Genomic DNA, 16,502 nt, shown 5'->3' on the forward strand with positions numbered 1-16,502 from the left:
CATTTGTTGCAATGTTTTGTCTGTTTTCTGTGTATGTATGCAGGTAAACCCAACCTGAGATTGCCCTTGAACGAACAGACAGTCATCCATGAGGAGCGTTCTCCAAGCCCAGTCCAGACCCCCAGCTCTGGAGCCAGCTCCCAGAGCACCCTCACCTGTCCACAAAGCCCACAGTCAGACACTTTCCACTGGCCTGATGTACAGGAGCTACGCACCAAATACACCTCCCGTTCCCTGAGCTGCACAGTCCCAAACGGGACGCTGGAGTGCTGTGCAAACAGGTGTAACGGCTGCTCTCACAAGTATAATAGCTCCTCTGACCTTCACAAAGCTCTGGCAGACTCTCCTACGACACAGTCTGAAACGGACAAGGACTGGCCAGAAACTCAGACCCGACTACAGCCCCTGCTGTGCAGGTGGAGCTCCTTGGACCACATGCTTGGGTCTCTATCCCTCCATGAGGTGCAGAACCTTCAGGAACCTGTGAGGACCTTCTACACAGGCAGTCAGGTGTCTCTGATAACAAGAGAAACTAGCAAACTACAAGACGAGGACAAAGTTTTCCAGGAGGGCTCAGACTGTGCTGCAAAGTCTACTTCTCTGAAGATGACAGAAAGTAATCTCGTGAAAAGCTTACGGGAGAAGTTCCAGAGCTTAAGCACGAGCTCATGAAGCATGTACATTTTTATTATCAGGGACTATCACATGGAAACATCTGCCAGTTACCTCCCATTTTCTGTTTTACCCTCAAAAGAATGCAACTTGTTGCCTGCACATTGTTTTTAACAGAATGACACAGTTACACCATGAAAGGGATGTCACAGGTTGTTGGTGAGGGTCACGGGGGGACAGCATATTGCTTTTGAAAAGTTGTATTCATTTGTACATTTGGTATTTTTCTGCACTGTAAGATACACGTTTATGTAAAAATATGTATGTAGTTCTCTGTATCAACTGAAGATTAGGTTCTACTTTATGATTATATGCACCTACTTGGTTCCCTCCCTCAGGTGGTGGTTCTTGCTGTACTCACTTTATTATCATTTAACCATGTAAGCTGTCAGCTGGAGTTTCAGGGGAAAGCAAAAAGGAGCTAAAGTCTCATTGACAAGAGAGAAGTCTCTGAGCGTGCACCAAAGAGGGTTTCCTTTTAACATTTGTTGACTTTTAATGCTTGTGGTCACAGCAATAATTTGGTTCCACGTCTACGGTCGCTGCTTCTTAAACTGTTTTCACATACTGTATCACTGGAGCTTTATTTTTCTCGGCAAGTTGTATATTTTCTTTAATGTTATTTATGAAGCTGTATATTTGGGAGAGATTGGCCTCATGTAAATACTGACAAGTAGCGACCCTTTTTACTTTTCCATTCCAGAAAATATATTGTTTCATACTTGAAGTTTCCCATATTTTCAATAAAAACAGAAATGGTTAAGTGTCCGTATTGGTCTCCTCTTTACCCTATCATGCATCTCAAATGCTGTACAGTATATTCATCTGTTCTGTGGCCAAGCGGCCACACTAAACTAAGGATGATATGACATTGTCCAGGGCTCCCATACCTTCTCAAACATCCAATTTAAGGACTTTCCAGGCCCAATTCCCTCAAATTCATGGACCCAACACAGTATAGTTTGAGACACAGATCAAGGTTAATTAATGTTGCAACACAGAGTTTTTATGATGAGAACGAGCAGGTTATACGGATGCTCAAAGACAACAATTAAAAAGAGAGAGGCTTTAATGTGTGTGCTGTGTTACAGTGATGGCAGAAAAGTGCCAGACACGTGCAGACAGCAGAATGTAGTATAAATTCAAACAATTTAATAACCTATGTTTATTTCTCGTCTATTCTCAAAAACTTTCGATTTCCCGCATCAAATTCACAAACATTCAAAGACCTGTGAGAACCTGATGGTCTGAAGTTGTTAAAGCATCTGTGACCAAAAATAACATTCGAATAAACAATGGAACAAAAATAAAAAACCCTTTGCCTGGAAATAACTCGGGCAGTTTATGTCGCTGCCGACCAGATACATTAACATTTTCACACGCCATAGGTTTAGTACCATATTGACATTGCCATAGGTGTAGTTGCATTTCTTCACATACTGATGATGGTTTTAATATTTGAATGGTTGCAACTAAAATTCTTACATATTGCACCTTTAAAAATGTCCTCACTTGGTTAATAACATTGTGTTATGCTCTTTTCTTTAACATTTCTTACTTTTGTACATAATTCGGTTTGATTCAGGTCAGAAGTAATGGGGGGAATGGTTGTTTTAGCTATTATTATTATTATTATTATTATTATTATTATTATTATTAATTTCTATGAGCTTCATTTGATTTAAAAGGACCATCCTCGGCGCCTCAGGTTGCTCTTGGACCGTCCTTGCCCTCTCAAGCTGCGTCAAGTGAGCCACAAATACACACCGGAAGTCCACGTGGCAATCCTTCAACTTAAAAGCATAATCCCTGCTTAGTATGTCCTCATCAGCTAGGGTTTTTATTTTTGTACCAATGACCAGCTCTTGCATCCTGTCTGTCTGCGTACTGACTTGACTTGACTCTGATTCGTGACACCAGCCACAGGAGTGGAGTTCAAAAACGCAATCGGAGGAGTCGCGCACTTGGACCACATGCCAGCAACAACAAATTTCCTCCGGCACGAAATCAAATAACCCTCGTTTATTCCCCACTCCTGGATCGCCGCAAAAGACAAAAAGAAAAGAAAAAAAAACATCAACGTGTATTATTTTTGTTTCTAATGAAGAATGGGCTGCGCAATATCAGGTCTGGCGGCAAAAGCTGAGTTTGGAGAGAGGACCACAGAGGATGCTGCTGCTGCTGCTGCTGCGCATCCCACAGAGGATCAGATCCAGATGATTAAAGAGTCGTGGAAAGTTATCCGGGACGATATTGCCAAAGTTGGGATTATTATGTTTGTCAGGTAAGATGATCAAACATGTTCTGTACATTTTCCAGTGAGAAAACTCTTAATTAAAGAGATATTTCACCTAGAAAGGGTAGAGGTAATGTAAAAACATAGGATAAGGACTGTTTTAAGTGTCATCAGGTCACACTGAGTAGCTTTTATAAATACTGTGATTCCCTGCAGAAATGTTGAAATTGTTTTTTAAGCTTCAGGACATGATTCTGTGGATGCAAAACAAGTTGTTTAGCAGTAGTTTGCCTAAATATTGCAGTCGAATGAAACCCAGGACACAAAATGGCAGCAAGGAGCAAGTGTTGACTCCTGGCCCAAGACAGAGAGGTCTGCAGAGAGTCTTTCGAGACATTGCGACGCTGACCTTTTCATACAGCCAGTAACTGAACATCCAGCATCCCTCCACCTCACCCACCTCCAGCACATCCTCTTCCTGCTCTGCCTCCTGACCCACAGCTTTCCACTGACAGCTCGGAGCACAGCACCCCTCCTCCCATCTTATCACTTCACATCACATCTTGACAAGATTACATAATAACACACAGCTCCAGGTCCACTATACAATTTAAGGCCATCAGGAAAATAAATGCATTTTATCAATTATGATGATGATGACGGCCAGCGTCCGGGAAAAACCATGTTTGGCCTTTGGCGGTGGAATAAAACAACATTCAGGCTGCAGCTGCTGGATCTACTGAAAAGATGACCAGGCAACATGGCTAGCAGCCCAATTAACGGCATGTGTCCCCAGGGTGACCTCAGTGGTTGAAGAGATTGACCTTAACGTGTTGGCCTGGAAATGCATAGACCTCTTGTGGGTCAGGGCCACCCCAGGGCCCCCAGGCTGTCAGGGCTTGTATCCCATCACTGAACAGCCATTGTTACAGTAGAACAGCGAATGGGAATCTCGTTTTTTTAGTGCGATTGCTGTGCTTGTGGGATTTATTCATGAGTGCCAACGGCAATTAAAATTCCACGTGAGCTGTATAGTGCTGCATTATCTGCATATGTGTCGCATGCTTGCATCCACACCAACGTCCACAACAAGTAGGCACAATGGGTCAGAAATAAGCAGCTCTTGATGTGTTGTTGACGGACGAATAAACAGCAGCCAATTTCCTGTTTTTCTGTGGCGCAGCGGCCATCACATCTCTAACACCTCTTCCTGCACCTCTATTCATCTATCTATCTACAAAAGGGTGCACATGTTATGTTAGAGGCATCTGTTGCATTTATTCAAGAGGACTCTGAGAGCACAGAAAATGGAATAAGCTTCTGTTGGGCCTGCCACACCCACAACTGTTTTCAATCCTGATTTATTTTCAATGCCTCGCTCTGTGTTGCTGAGCAATTAAGAGTCCCCGTTTAAATCAATTTAAAACATGAAGACACTATCATTCTCCTGTTTTTCCCCTCTCATTTCCCCTCCGAGACTTACAATAAGCCTCGCATCTCATTGCGAACTCACATTGAGAGGAAGCCACTGTGTATTCTGGTAGCATGACTAATCACAGGTACCTCAGCTGGAGACTGGGAGGCTCTCTGATTGGATGGCAGCATGCTTAAGGAAACTGATTGAGGTTAAACCAGATAAAAGGAAAAGACTCGAGCAGGAGCAGCGGCTCCATTAGTCTGAGACTCCGTCCCCCGCGTCTTGACAGGGCAGGGCGGCTCATCACAGCTCCAGGTGGTTTAAAAAAACCTCACAGATCCACCGTGGCCTGCTGCTGATTGCTGCTGTTCGGGTATAAAACCCAGAGCAGAGGATAGTGATGATATGAAGAAGTGGAATGAGATCAGAAAGGCACAATCAGATCTCTATTCACAATGTTGATGGGCTGCACTAAACTCTTCATTTTTTATGTCATCTTGGTGGGGAATTCAGAATGAATATGACAGGCTGCTCTACATGAACGGCTCTCTGAGGCTCACGGATGGCTGCGTGTACTGTCGTTGTCTTGGTAACAGGTTGTTTGAGACCCATCCCGAATGCAAAGACGTCTTCTTCCTGTTCCGAGACGTGGAGGACCTGGAGAGGTTGAGGAGCAGCCGGGAGCTCAGGGCACACGGCCTACGGTCAGTCACCAACTCATGACACATCCACATGATGCTGAACAAAACCAAACAAACCAGCCAATGAGAGGGCAGTACAGTACTGCCAGGAGAGCATATTGATACCCAGCACCGGAAAAGGACAATGTGTTCAAAGTAATTCACCGGCTTCTGTCACAGTGATGACCGTCCCTGTTCCTATGCACAAAAGGACGAGGCTGACGTATTTATATATTTTCTTTTGTCAGCAAAAAGTCATAAAAGTCATACTGGAGTAGAATAAAGATACTGTGTTAAAATATTACTCTTGTTTGTCCCAAATACAAATAATCTTAAAGTATCTGATATTAAATGCACTTAAGTATCAAAAGTTAATACCTGGCAATAATCAAAATATAAAACGTACAAGTAAAAGTGAATCATACATATATTTACATGTATGCATAAACTGTATACACACTGTCCACTGATTATTGGCTCGGCCTGTTATTACCTCAAATATTCAGCTTTTAATTTTTTTTTTAATTAATTAAAAAATGTTCTACTAAAAATCATGTCTTTAGAGAACAATACAAATAGTTATCATTAAACATCGTTTAAGAGCAAGTATACAGCAAGTATACAAGTATAGATGCGATCAAATAAAGCATAAAAAAAGTAAGACAACAACAATAACACTCACAGTAACAATAATACCAACATAACTAAATAATACGAGGACTTGTGGGCAAAGATAATTTCCAGTGCAGGCTGGTTCACAAGAGAAGCCAGAGGCAAATTTATACACTATAAGATACTTCGACGTTATTACTTTACACCTGTCCGGCTTCATAAAATCTGTTTACTAGAAAATAGTTTGGGCAGGTAGGCACCTTTATCTATGTGGGCCTGCCCTCTGGTTCTGCCCTTCTGGAGGGAAATAATTAAAGCCATACAGGAGTGGCTGGGCACACCTGTGCCTGGATCAATTCAACGTTGCCTCCTGGGGGGCAGGTCGCATTCACCCACAATATCCAAGCCAACATTTGCCCTAGCTCTAACAGGCTTTATTTCAGCTGCCTCATTGGAAAAGTCAAGTCAGACTGGAATATAGAGATTGGGTTAAGTTAATGACTTTAATGAAGTTAATGTTAGCTAACCTACACAACCATAAAAAGTCATATCAGCTTGTCTGGAACAGGTTTTTGTCTTTTATTAAAGGAGACATGTCACAGGAGCCTGACATTATAATTTGGAGGAATGTATTTGCCTTCAGGTGCATGTCTGTCTTTGACTTAATTATTATGGCGTAAGGACGAGCTCTCTCTTTTATTTATATATTTGGACTTTTCTTTAGTTGCCGAGTGGGATCCCTAGAGTGGGTCAATGGATGACTTTCTCAAAGACTGGTATTGTGCTGGTGGACTCTTAAATCATGAATGCAATTTTTTTTTTAATTTCTCCAGTTTTTTTTAGCAGTAAGCTGTGCTTTTTTTCGGGGACTATTTTCAAATGCGGATTAATACACATTCGGTGCGCTTGTGCAGTGCATCCCACCCTCCTCCAGCCATATTAAATGAGCTCGAGACACAACCTGTCATATTCCAAATGTGAAATTTGAATCCATTTTTAAACGGGATGTTAGTTATCGATATTATCGATAGTAATTGTATAAACGTAGATCTTGTTACGTGCAAGACATTGATCCTGGAGGTGTTGATGCTACTGTGTGGGCTGATTTTTTAATTGTGAGACTAACTCCAATTTACAATTTTAATCCTAATTGTATTTTCTGCATAAACAAACTATATGGATACTTCTCTGGCTTTTAGCTACAGGCAATATTTATTATTGGACTAATCTTTTAAGGTCATGATTTTTTCCCCAGCCTTTCGTTTAAGCTTCTTTAACAATGATACACGGTAAAGCCATGTTGCACACACGGTACAGTGGAATACACATATTGTAAGATAAGTGCAGAGCAAAACACCTCAGGTAGTCATATAATTACAGCGTTGCTTACTGCTCTGCTGCAGACAGAGCTTGTAGCATCCATCACAGCCACTTGTCTGTTGTTTCCCAGGGTGCTTTAGGCCTCTCTGTGTTCCTCTACACACGAGGCCAAAGCAGCCAATTACTGCCTGAGGACCTGAAGGTACAGAGGCCGTGGCGGCATCGCAGACAAAATTTGTTACACGTCCCAGCCAAATGGCCCTTCAGACACACACCCGGGGACATTAGTACAAATGTCCACTGCGAGACAGAGAGAACAGAGAGCTAAACCAACTCTCACCCTTTGTTCCATATTCATCTTCAAAACTGTCACGCACACACTCTGCAAGCGACAAAGGAAATTGATCCTGTGGTGTTTTGCACAGTGAAAAATATGTTTTCGGGGGGTAATTAAGTATTGGGCAATCAGTTGCTTTTACCTCAAGTGAGACTTAGACTGATAGACAGGCAATCATTTGTGTTTATCTTTCTTGGCATTTGAGTTTGTGAAATGTCACCGTGCAGCCTTTCAACACAGGAGAGCGCCACAGTATCAGCTGACTGTCGCCTGCTGCTAATTCACGATTAAGTGGTGGATCAATCAGGCTGGGAGGTTCATAATCAGTCTCGTGTTTTTTTTCCTTTCCAGGGTGATGTCTTTCATCGAGAAAAGCGTGGCTAGACTGGACCAGCTGGAGAGACTGGAAGCTCTGGCTCTGGAGCTGGGAAAAAGCCATTATCATTACAACGCCCCACCTAAGTACTACAGTGTAAGACCCCAGTGATCCCAGTCTGTTTGTGTGATGCTGCTTTGTGTATAGACGAGTGCACATATTCTGATTTCATGTGAAACTGTTTATCAGGCTCTCCATTATACTGACACCCTTAAAATCACAACAGCTGAATGAACTGACAAGCACACACACACACACCTACCCTTGTATGTAATAACAATAAAGGGACACAACAACTGGATAATGGCCCTAGTTACAAAAGCACAAACAGTAACCGTCTCACACAATTATTTTCCAGTACGTCGGTGCAGAATTCATCTGTGCCGTGCAGCCCATCCTGAAGGAGAGGTGGACGCCTGAGCTGGAGGAGGCATGGAAGGTAAGGAGCCTCACTGTGTCTCATGTGTGTCTCCCTTTGTGGGTGTTAATCAGGGACCTTCACAGCGACTTGTTCTGGGTAAACGCCTTGTGAAATAGGCTTGATGTGTGCAACCAGCAGCAGCAGCAGCTCGGCGGTTTGTGTCAGAGCTGTTGTGTAACATGTCAAGATGGAAACCAGCGCAACACAAGCTTGACTGATGTGAAACGTACATCTCACTGAACCATACATGAGCCTAGTGAGAACATGGAGCACCGCTCTGTCACTTCATGTTATGTCACTTCAAGGTCCCTGGTGTCATTGATACAGAGACGCTCGGATACCGCTGTTGCTTCTTTCTTCGGTGAATTTAGTTTTAGTGTACAGCTGTCTAGAAATGGAGAAAATAAGTGGGTTTTTAGACATTATTTACATGTGGCAAAACCCCTTTTTAAAGAAAATACATTTTGATGTGCAATTATATGAACACTGTGCCACAGACAGCATCTTTTGAGCCTCACCTCATATTTCAATAATAAGGAGAAAATGTTCTACGTTTAAATGAAAGGTTTCAATTCTGCTTCAATGAATGGCCTACACTGCCCTCTAGTGGTGCAAAATAGTTTGTTTTTTATTTCTGTGTCATCACTTTGGGTTACAGGACTCAAGTATTTATCAAAAATCCCCAAAATACAACACATCCAAATCCAAAACTAAAAAAAAACCCATAACCAAAACTATGTGTATATTATGTATGTTATATTTCTCACAGATTGTGTACCAAAATGAATTGTTAGGCCTGAAGTTTGTTTATTAAGAACATTTTTTCTCATCTCTCAGGCTTTTGTTTCACATGTCAAGAGCCAACTCAATCTTTGTGCCACGCCCATTTTTAAAAACTCAATTTTGTTTCACTAACCAGTGTTGAGCAGTCCCCAATAAAAAGGATGAAATGAAACAACACTGAGCTCTTTCCTATTCCATATCCCACACTCCAGCTTTGTATGATTGAAAATTCATATCTAGAGCTGCAACATCGATTTTGATATTCAATTAATGGCTGAAATGATTTTTCAAGCAAAAATTTGCAGAACATTTGCTGATTCCAGCTTCTTCAATGTACGATTTCTCTGTTTTTATGATATTAAATGAGGAGTCTTTTGGACTGTTTGACAAAAAAAGCAATTTGAAGATGATCACATTGAGCTGTGGGAAATTGAGAATTAAAAAAAAAACCTTTTTATAGGCTAGACATTTCATGGAAATAATCATGAAAATCATTGGTAATCAATAATAAGCAAGAAAAATGACATTAAATAGGGCCCATTTGCTCATCAGTATAGGGTCCAGGTTTAGAAAACAAAAATCTGAATAGTTCAATTTATGTGATCACTATCAGATAGCAAGTTATTAATTTGTTTTGTTCTGTTTCAGACCTTGTTCCAGTATGTGACCACCCTCATGAAGCAGGGGTATCTGGAGGAGAGCAACCGCCAGCGCCAGCTAGCACTCTCCCCGAAGGAAAGGCCGGACAAGAGGAACACGGCACTATGAGACGCTTCTGCTGTCGACCACCACTCAGACTGTTTTTATCGATTCAGCACAGAGATGCGTTTATGTATATAGTGTATTTACTGTCTCTTTTTGTACATCGCTCATGTATACCGCTGTCATTGTTTGCTACTTTATCACAAAGGACAAAAGAAGAAAAAAAAATAGTGACTTTTAACAAAGCACTTTATTTCTGAACTTAAATTCTGCTGCAGGACTCAGGAGCACGATGAGACAATACAAATGGTTGACGAAATATACTGGCTGTAGTTAAACCTGCTTGTAGTTGTGGTTAACAGAAATGACATTAGAATTGCAGCCGATACTTTGTCTCTGTGTTCATAACTCAAACTCACTGCCTTTCAGTAAATTGACACCTTTTAACTCAGTCAGAAACGGCATCTTGTTCACATTTCAATTAACCGCATTGCCTGCAGCCATACAGTATATTTTATGGTGTTTGACGATTTAAGACATCCAGCTTTGACAGCTTGGTTTGGTACTGTGACAAGAGGGCAAAATGATATTCATTGTACTTCAAAAAAGGTTAACTAAAAACATTAAAAAAAAAAGATTTAATACAGATAAGTTGGTTAAAAATACATCAAAATCGATTTAGTTCTGCATTTTCAGCCAACTTAACTGTAATTTCAATGATTTCTAATTATAAAAAAAAAATTCCAATGATTGAAATATTAAACATTCCTCTCCAGACACAGTCAAATTAAAACATGGCAGCACAGCTCACAGATTAGCCGTAAATATAACATAAATAGGGACTCTAACAATTAAATAGTATGAAAGGCAACTAATCATTGGGTTCCAGATGTGACACAGCTGTTGATGACCTGATTCCTGGTGGAGATTCAATAAAGTTGACCTGCTTCGTCCTGTATGAGTGGTTAGAAATCCTCAGGTTTTTCTGTTCCACATCACCGATGGCACTGATCAGCCAGGGATGAGACGTTTCCATGCAAACAATGGCATAATATCAAAGCGGTCACCGGGTGGATGAACAGTGATTCTGAGGCCTTGGGTGAACGGGGAGAAAGCCGGGTGGGGGCGACAGACCAGGGGGAGGTCTTTCCCATTCCCTCAGATAGTACAGGCCAGTTTAGGTACCCATGGTTATGTTTAAGAGTCTGTTGCTCATTGGGTGGCTTTGGTTTTCTTGCTTTTGCTTTTCTTATCTTTCTTCTTTAGTCCATCCATGTGAGCTCTAAGGAGGTTGGAATATGCCTGGAAAGAGAAGTTTAGGTTTATGATTAACAGAAGATGATGTTTAGAAACACACAGAATAACATCAAGAAGATCTAATCACAAAAATGGGGAAAAGGCTTCCAAACAACACTGAGACTGAAAGTAGCTCAACCTACCATCTGAAACTTGATTACTTCTTTGGTGCTGACCTGAAATTCAAAAACAAGAATTCAGCATTAACAGCAAAAAAATACAAACAAAAAAAGAGAAGAAAACAATCAAGAATATCAAACATGAAATAAACAAATGAAACACAGTAAGCTCACCACTGTGCTAATTTTCTTCTTGCCATCAGACGCTCTGATGAGACATTTGTTGTCTGCTGGTTCAAAGGACTCCGCGTGACCCTTTCGGGGCATTGGCTTGGTCCTCCCGTCATCTGGAAAGAAGAAACACATACCGTTTTACTTGCTTAGATGTGACTCACGGTTTTACTTCCTGATTGTGCTGGAGTTAAAGTTATCAAAACTCAGGAAGGAGGTACTTACATTTCTTTAGCGTGATGACAACACTGCCAGATGATCTGCACTTCTGGAACAGCCGTGTGAGCTCTGTGAGGAACTAGACAACAGAGCAAAGACATGATTATAGTTGATCAATCCTCTCTGATTGATCAGTGATGTTTGGGGCTATAGTTGATCTCAGCACAAAGAACAGATGTATCATAAAGAAACTTCCCACAGGCTCAGACTTCAAATTCAATAGGTACACCCAGTCTAAACTGATGCAATCTTTATACAACACCCTTGCAAAAGAAAAAACTTCGTGGGGTTCAGATGAGTTAGAGTCGTTTTCTCATTTTGAACGTTTGTGTTGGCGTTCATAAACAGGAAGAGTAAAATGTTTCAGTCCCTCATATTAAACTGCTTTACTATAAGCTAACTGTTTGTTACACTGCCTAATACACTAATAAGTGAGCAGACTATAAGGTCTGGTAGGTAACTTTTAAGAACAGTATACAAGACATTAAATTAGAAAGCCACAACATATTGTTTACCTACTTTCTAGTAATTCAAGTTAGCTCCGTCTTCGACTAAGTTACTAGCTCAAGCGCTACCTTACAGCCTGCATTTTGACTGCATTAGTGCCCATGTACTAAATTGTAGCTGTAGCATTAAACAAGACCACTTAAAAATCAGTTCTTACGTTACAAAAGCAGTTTATGACTCTTAGTATCCTGAAAAGTACAAAAGCTCATCTATGTTACGTAATGTTATTTGTCAAAAACGCAAAGCCAGTCTTAGCTCGAGCCCAGCATTAGCAAGCTGGCTAATGAATCAGTTTGACGACTAGCTTGTCTAACGTTGAGGCTAGTAGCTAGCTTGCTAGCTGTGAGACCGCTATAGCAGACAGTGTCCATTTCTAGTTCAAAATCAATTAAGTCAACAGATGATATTATTTACAATGAGCGCGTTGTTCTTACCGAGTCATTTTCAAGCAGCACCATGGTTCCGACGTCAACTCAGCTGTAGTGTTAGCTTACTGGCTGCAAGCTAACTGCTGTAAAGCACACGTACTACACAAGCCGGAGCCCCGCCCTGCGCCCGCACTGTGGGGACAGCGACCTAATCACAGCGCCCTCTAGCGTCAGGGAGGGAAATATCATGTGGAGATCTGTTCAGACGGCTGTGCAGCAATAAATACTTTATTGATCCTTTCCAGTGATTTAGACAGCTAACTTAAAAATAATAAACATGTACTGAGAAATACTGAGACTTGAAATAACCGTCTAACATGATAATGATAGTGGATTTGGCTGCATTGGGGAAAAAGCTGAAAAATAATGGTGGGCCATGGGCAAAAAGCAATAACCAATTGTATTGTACTGTTAAGATATATTTATTATAATTATACAGTATATTCGGTAACCATGTATTCAACTGTTGCATTTTTTAGAAACATTTGTACATTACAACATTTATACGTACAGGTGCATTACTTAATATAGTGAAGCAACTGAGGATGAGACAGCTTGTTTCCTTCAAACTTTTGATGGCAGGGTTTGATTTTTATAAAAATGTCCACTTTATCCTCACTTTAAAGAATATAATTCATCTTGTCTTTAACATTCATGACATAAAAAATCTACCAAAACTGCTGATTTTGACACAGATACCATAACAACAGCAACGTACATCACTGTTATGAGCTATTGGTAATAAAATACATTTATGTGTTACTTAAATAAAAAGGTCTCTGTCATCTTGATAGTTTACAGTCAGGGTTATGCCCCAGCTCATCAAGGTGCACAGCGAACTCTGAGTTCCAGTCTCTGTCAAAGACCGCCTTGAGTTGGCTCTGCAGGGCTTCGGTCTTCCACACAGAGTGAGGGGCATGCTGGGAAATCACCAGACCCACTCCAGCTGTGGTCGTAAAGTAGTCCCCTGACCAGTTAGAAGTACCTGAGGAACAACACGACTGGTCAATAATTAACCAATTCACATGCAGGAAACTGACTGCTCAACACGCGAATGCGCAAGAATTAAAGGAGGTTTAAACTCAATAATAAATGGAAATAATAATCCTGCAGATACTCACCGATGTAGGCTACTTTATCAGTCACCATGTATTTATTGTGGTTGACTCTGGAATATGGAATATGAGACTGGTTTCCCACAGGCACGATGTACAATTTCTAAAAAGAGATGTGCGAAACAAAAGAGAGAACATTTAGTGGTGAAGATACATGTTTACAGAGGATTCGTTTATTTCATGTTTCATGTGTCTTACTATCTGGATGCTGATTCCCTGGTCAGGGCTGTCCATTGAAGCTAGAGACTTAAGGAAGGGCAGCATGGCTGGATCCGAGTCCTTCCCACAGCTGATCAGCATCCGGACCTTCACCTTCGTCTCGAACGCAGCCGTCCTAATGGCATCATCAATGACTGGCCAGTATCTGTTGAATGAAAGCATCCAAAGTGAAGAAATGAAGCAAAAAGAGGCAAATAGATTCATGTGTGTTGTTTGTGGGGGTCTGGTTCACCTTCGTGGATATTCAAAGCGTGTGGTGGGGAAGTACTCCATGACGGCAACATCAAGGTAGTGTTGGGCCTCTGAGATGCTGGAGAGAATGGCCTCCAGGTCCTGAGTCCTCGATGGAGGGCAGAATGATGGTGGAGAACCCTGGGGTGAAGCACAAGTACACAATGATAATCCCACAAAAACGCACAAACTTCTCTGGAAATAGGGACAGCGGCCCTTTTTGCTGTAAACAGGAACTAAAACTGTAGGAACTCACTGTGAGGTAAAGCTTGCTGGAGACGTTATCCGTTTTCACCAGCAGGGGGTGATGTTGGTTGATGTCAGTGTCATACTTCGCAGGCCAGGGTTGTGGCAGGGAGCTGTTGGACTGTCCCATCACCCAGTAGGACTGGAAAATCTTAAGCAGGTCCTTTGCCAGGCTGGAGCAGTTGTACACAACCACTCCCAGTTCTTTCACCTACAGGCAGAAGAGAGTTATAAAACTGTCAGGCAGAGTTTTAATGTTTACAAATAAGCATCTTTAACTGTAGATGTTTGGTGATACCTGCGTAAGAGCCCTCCAGTCCATGTTGGCACTTCCAATAAACACATGTTTTTTGTCAACAATCCAGAACTTGCTGTGGAGGACGCCCCTCGTCAGGCGCCCAAAGTTCACCTTCCTCACATGAACTCCTTTAGGCAGAGGGAGATCAGACAAAGGAAGGTAGCATTGCAAGTCAAAACACACTGCAGTGAATGTGGAGAACATGAACATGAACATGGGAGTCACCTTTCTGTTTTAAGTTCTCTAAATCTGTGGAGTTTGTTCTAACGCTGGGAACACTGGTCACCACTCGGACAGTTACGTTCCTGGAGGGCAGCTCTTCAAGTGCTCTCAGGATGTCCTGGCCCTGCTGAGGACAAAGCTTTAAAGGCCTTTTTCACAAATACAACAACAAATCCATGATTCTTAGTATTTCAGTTGATAACTCACAGGTATGTCTGAGGAAGAGTTGATGTTGATGTCGTCCCCAGTTAAAGTCCAGTAGAAAGAGGACACCTCCACTTGGTCTGTAGCCATGGAGAGGAGATCTTTCCAGGCTTTTTCCAGGGGGAGCCCAAATGTTACGTTGGCTTTATACTTCATATGCTGAGGGATGCTCTCCACCAGGACCATGCTAGGAGATAAACAAAGACATGTGCTGAGGGAATTCTCTGCAAACTGAACTAGAGAAAGTTATAATTCAGAGTCGAGTGGGACTCATAGTCAGTTTTTCAGGCTGATGCCGATACCAATATCAGAAGACAAAAATGTCCAATATTGATAAATCGGCCAATTTAAACATATTTATTTGTTATCTATAATATCTATAATGTAAGCCTATATGCACAAGCATGGAGGCAAATTATGTGTTTGTATTTTTTTCCCAACTTAAGTGATGGATCTGAAGTATGTTGTGTTTTGTCTATGTTGTCTCTTCTGCTGTAGTGTTTTTTGAATGTCTCTTTTTCAACACAATCTGCAGCAATAATAATAACTTACAAATGTATAAGACAGGTGGATGAGAAAAGATATGCCACAAAAGTTGAATTTAACATAAAAACATTATAATGAAGAAAAGATTTATTCCTCAAAATCCGAATGAAAGACAACAACAACAAAACCTGCCTAAAAATCCTAAAAATAATTTAAATAATTTAGATAGATAGATAGATAGATAGATAAATAACACAACACATAACATTATGTGTTGAAAACTTGAAATCTTTAAGTAAACATGTATGTAACACTGTGACCCTACCCTCTCCCTGAAGTTACATAATGCAGAAACAAGTGATAGGGGGGCAGAGTGGCTGAGACAGAGACACCATTCACCCTATAACAAGACACTGTACCATCAAAATGATTTTGAAGCTGTTATTTTTAGGTAAAAAAAGTTATATAGTGTTGCTTTAAGTGACCACAACTATTTAAAACAACTTATTTTCAACAGTTACATCATCAAACTGCTCAGTTTTATTGCACCATAACAACTGATAAACCTTCCCAGCCTATCTATCCCTAGTGGGCTTTGACAGGCACATCAGTGTTTACAGACAGTGAGATCATTACCTGCACTGGTCTGTAGAGAAGTCGCTCCCACAAGCTTCCCCTGGAAGTGTCCCATGATCTTTGGGGGGCGGTGGTCTTTCGAGCACGGCGATGGCAAGCAGGATCCCCAGGATCGTCAGGCAGCCCAAAACTACAGCTAATGTCAGACAGCTGGTCGTTCTCTGAGAGCATGAAGTTTGGTAGAATAACAACACAGAGAATAAGAACGATGAGTCACACAAAATAACAGTGAATAACTCGGCAAATATGTGATTAAGTCTCACCGCTTTGTTTGACACATAACTGTCATGAAGACTTCTGTAAATAGAGGTCATTTTTCCCTTCAGCTGCTCCTCCTATTAAAGTAAAAGCAGCCAAACTCAGAATGTTTACAGATTAAATCTCAAAAGAAGTCTGTTTTTCAAAGTATTGAAAGCAAAAGCAACTCACACGAAGCAGCTGAAGATACTTTTAGCTCACAAAACACTTGCTTCTTCCCCTCTGGCTTTCCCCCGAAACAGAACTGAAGTGATAGCTCTGCTATTGAATATAACTCACCCACACTTCCTG

The 16,502-nt window shown here is 41.3% G+C and overlaps 4 protein-coding genes across 5 annotated transcripts in view; 2 read left to right on the forward strand and 2 right to left on the reverse strand.

Annotated features, from left to right (window-relative positions):
• Positions 1 to 1,440, forward strand: part of LOC311274018 (pleckstrin homology domain-containing family G member 3-like) — a 33,732-nt gene extending 32,292 nt beyond the window's left edge. Inside the window, exon 18 of the mRNA XM_084381413.1 lies at positions 44 to 1,440. Within this exon, the coding sequence (XP_084237539.1) occupies positions 44 to 672 (629 nt within the window). The 3' untranslated portion in view covers positions 673 to 1,440. The remainder of the gene's footprint in view (positions 1 to 43) is intronic.
• A 1,175-nt stretch (positions 1,441 to 2,615) lies between these two features.
• xgb (x globin) lies at positions 2,616 to 9,694 on the forward strand. The gene is made up of 5 exons (XM_084381797.1): positions 2,616 to 2,956; positions 4,922 to 5,029; positions 7,626 to 7,746; positions 8,009 to 8,089; positions 9,503 to 9,694. The coding sequence occupies exons 1-5, from the start codon at positions 2,781 to 2,783 to the stop codon at positions 9,620 to 9,622; spliced, it is 606 nt and encodes a 201-aa protein (XP_084237923.1). The 5' UTR covers positions 2,616 to 2,780; the 3' UTR covers positions 9,623 to 9,694.
• A 93-nt stretch (positions 9,695 to 9,787) lies between these two features.
• On the reverse strand, positions 9,788 to 12,435 carry srp14 (signal recognition particle 14). Its single transcript, XM_084381798.1, has 5 exons — positions 12,303 to 12,435; positions 11,368 to 11,440; positions 11,146 to 11,258; positions 10,996 to 11,028; positions 9,788 to 10,858 (listed from the first exon to the last, which is right to left on the reverse strand). The coding sequence occupies exons 1-5, from the start codon at positions 12,324 to 12,326 to the stop codon at positions 10,769 to 10,771; spliced, it is 333 nt and encodes a 110-aa protein (XP_084237924.1). The 5' UTR covers positions 12,327 to 12,435; the 3' UTR covers positions 9,788 to 10,768.
• A 284-nt stretch (positions 12,436 to 12,719) lies between these two features.
• pld4 (phospholipase D family member 4) lies at positions 12,720 to 16,469 on the reverse strand. 2 transcript variants are annotated; one of them, XM_084382104.1, is made up of 11 exons: positions 16,383 to 16,469; positions 16,217 to 16,288; positions 15,954 to 16,114; positions 14,835 to 15,018; positions 14,631 to 14,751; positions 14,406 to 14,533; positions 14,118 to 14,318; positions 13,863 to 14,002; positions 13,610 to 13,775; positions 13,418 to 13,514; positions 12,720 to 13,281 (listed from the first exon to the last, which is right to left on the reverse strand). In XM_084382104.1, exons 2-11 carry the CDS (start codon positions 16,265 to 16,267, stop codon positions 13,079 to 13,081), a joined length of 1,452 nt encoding a protein of 483 aa, XP_084238230.1. In that variant the 5' UTR covers positions 16,268 to 16,288; positions 16,383 to 16,469; the 3' UTR covers positions 12,720 to 13,078. The 2 variants fall into 2 exon arrangements, with proteins under 2 accessions (XP_084238230.1, XP_084238229.1); XM_084382103.1 differs by having other exon boundaries at positions 14,631 to 14,754.
• Positions 16,470 to 16,502: the final 33 nt, after the last annotated feature.

Source organism: Pagrus pagrus, assembly GCF_965226575.1.
Source record: "Pagrus pagrus genome assembly, chromosome: 18".
Lineage (NCBI taxonomy): Eukaryota > Metazoa > Chordata > Actinopteri > Spariformes > Sparidae > Pagrus > Pagrus pagrus.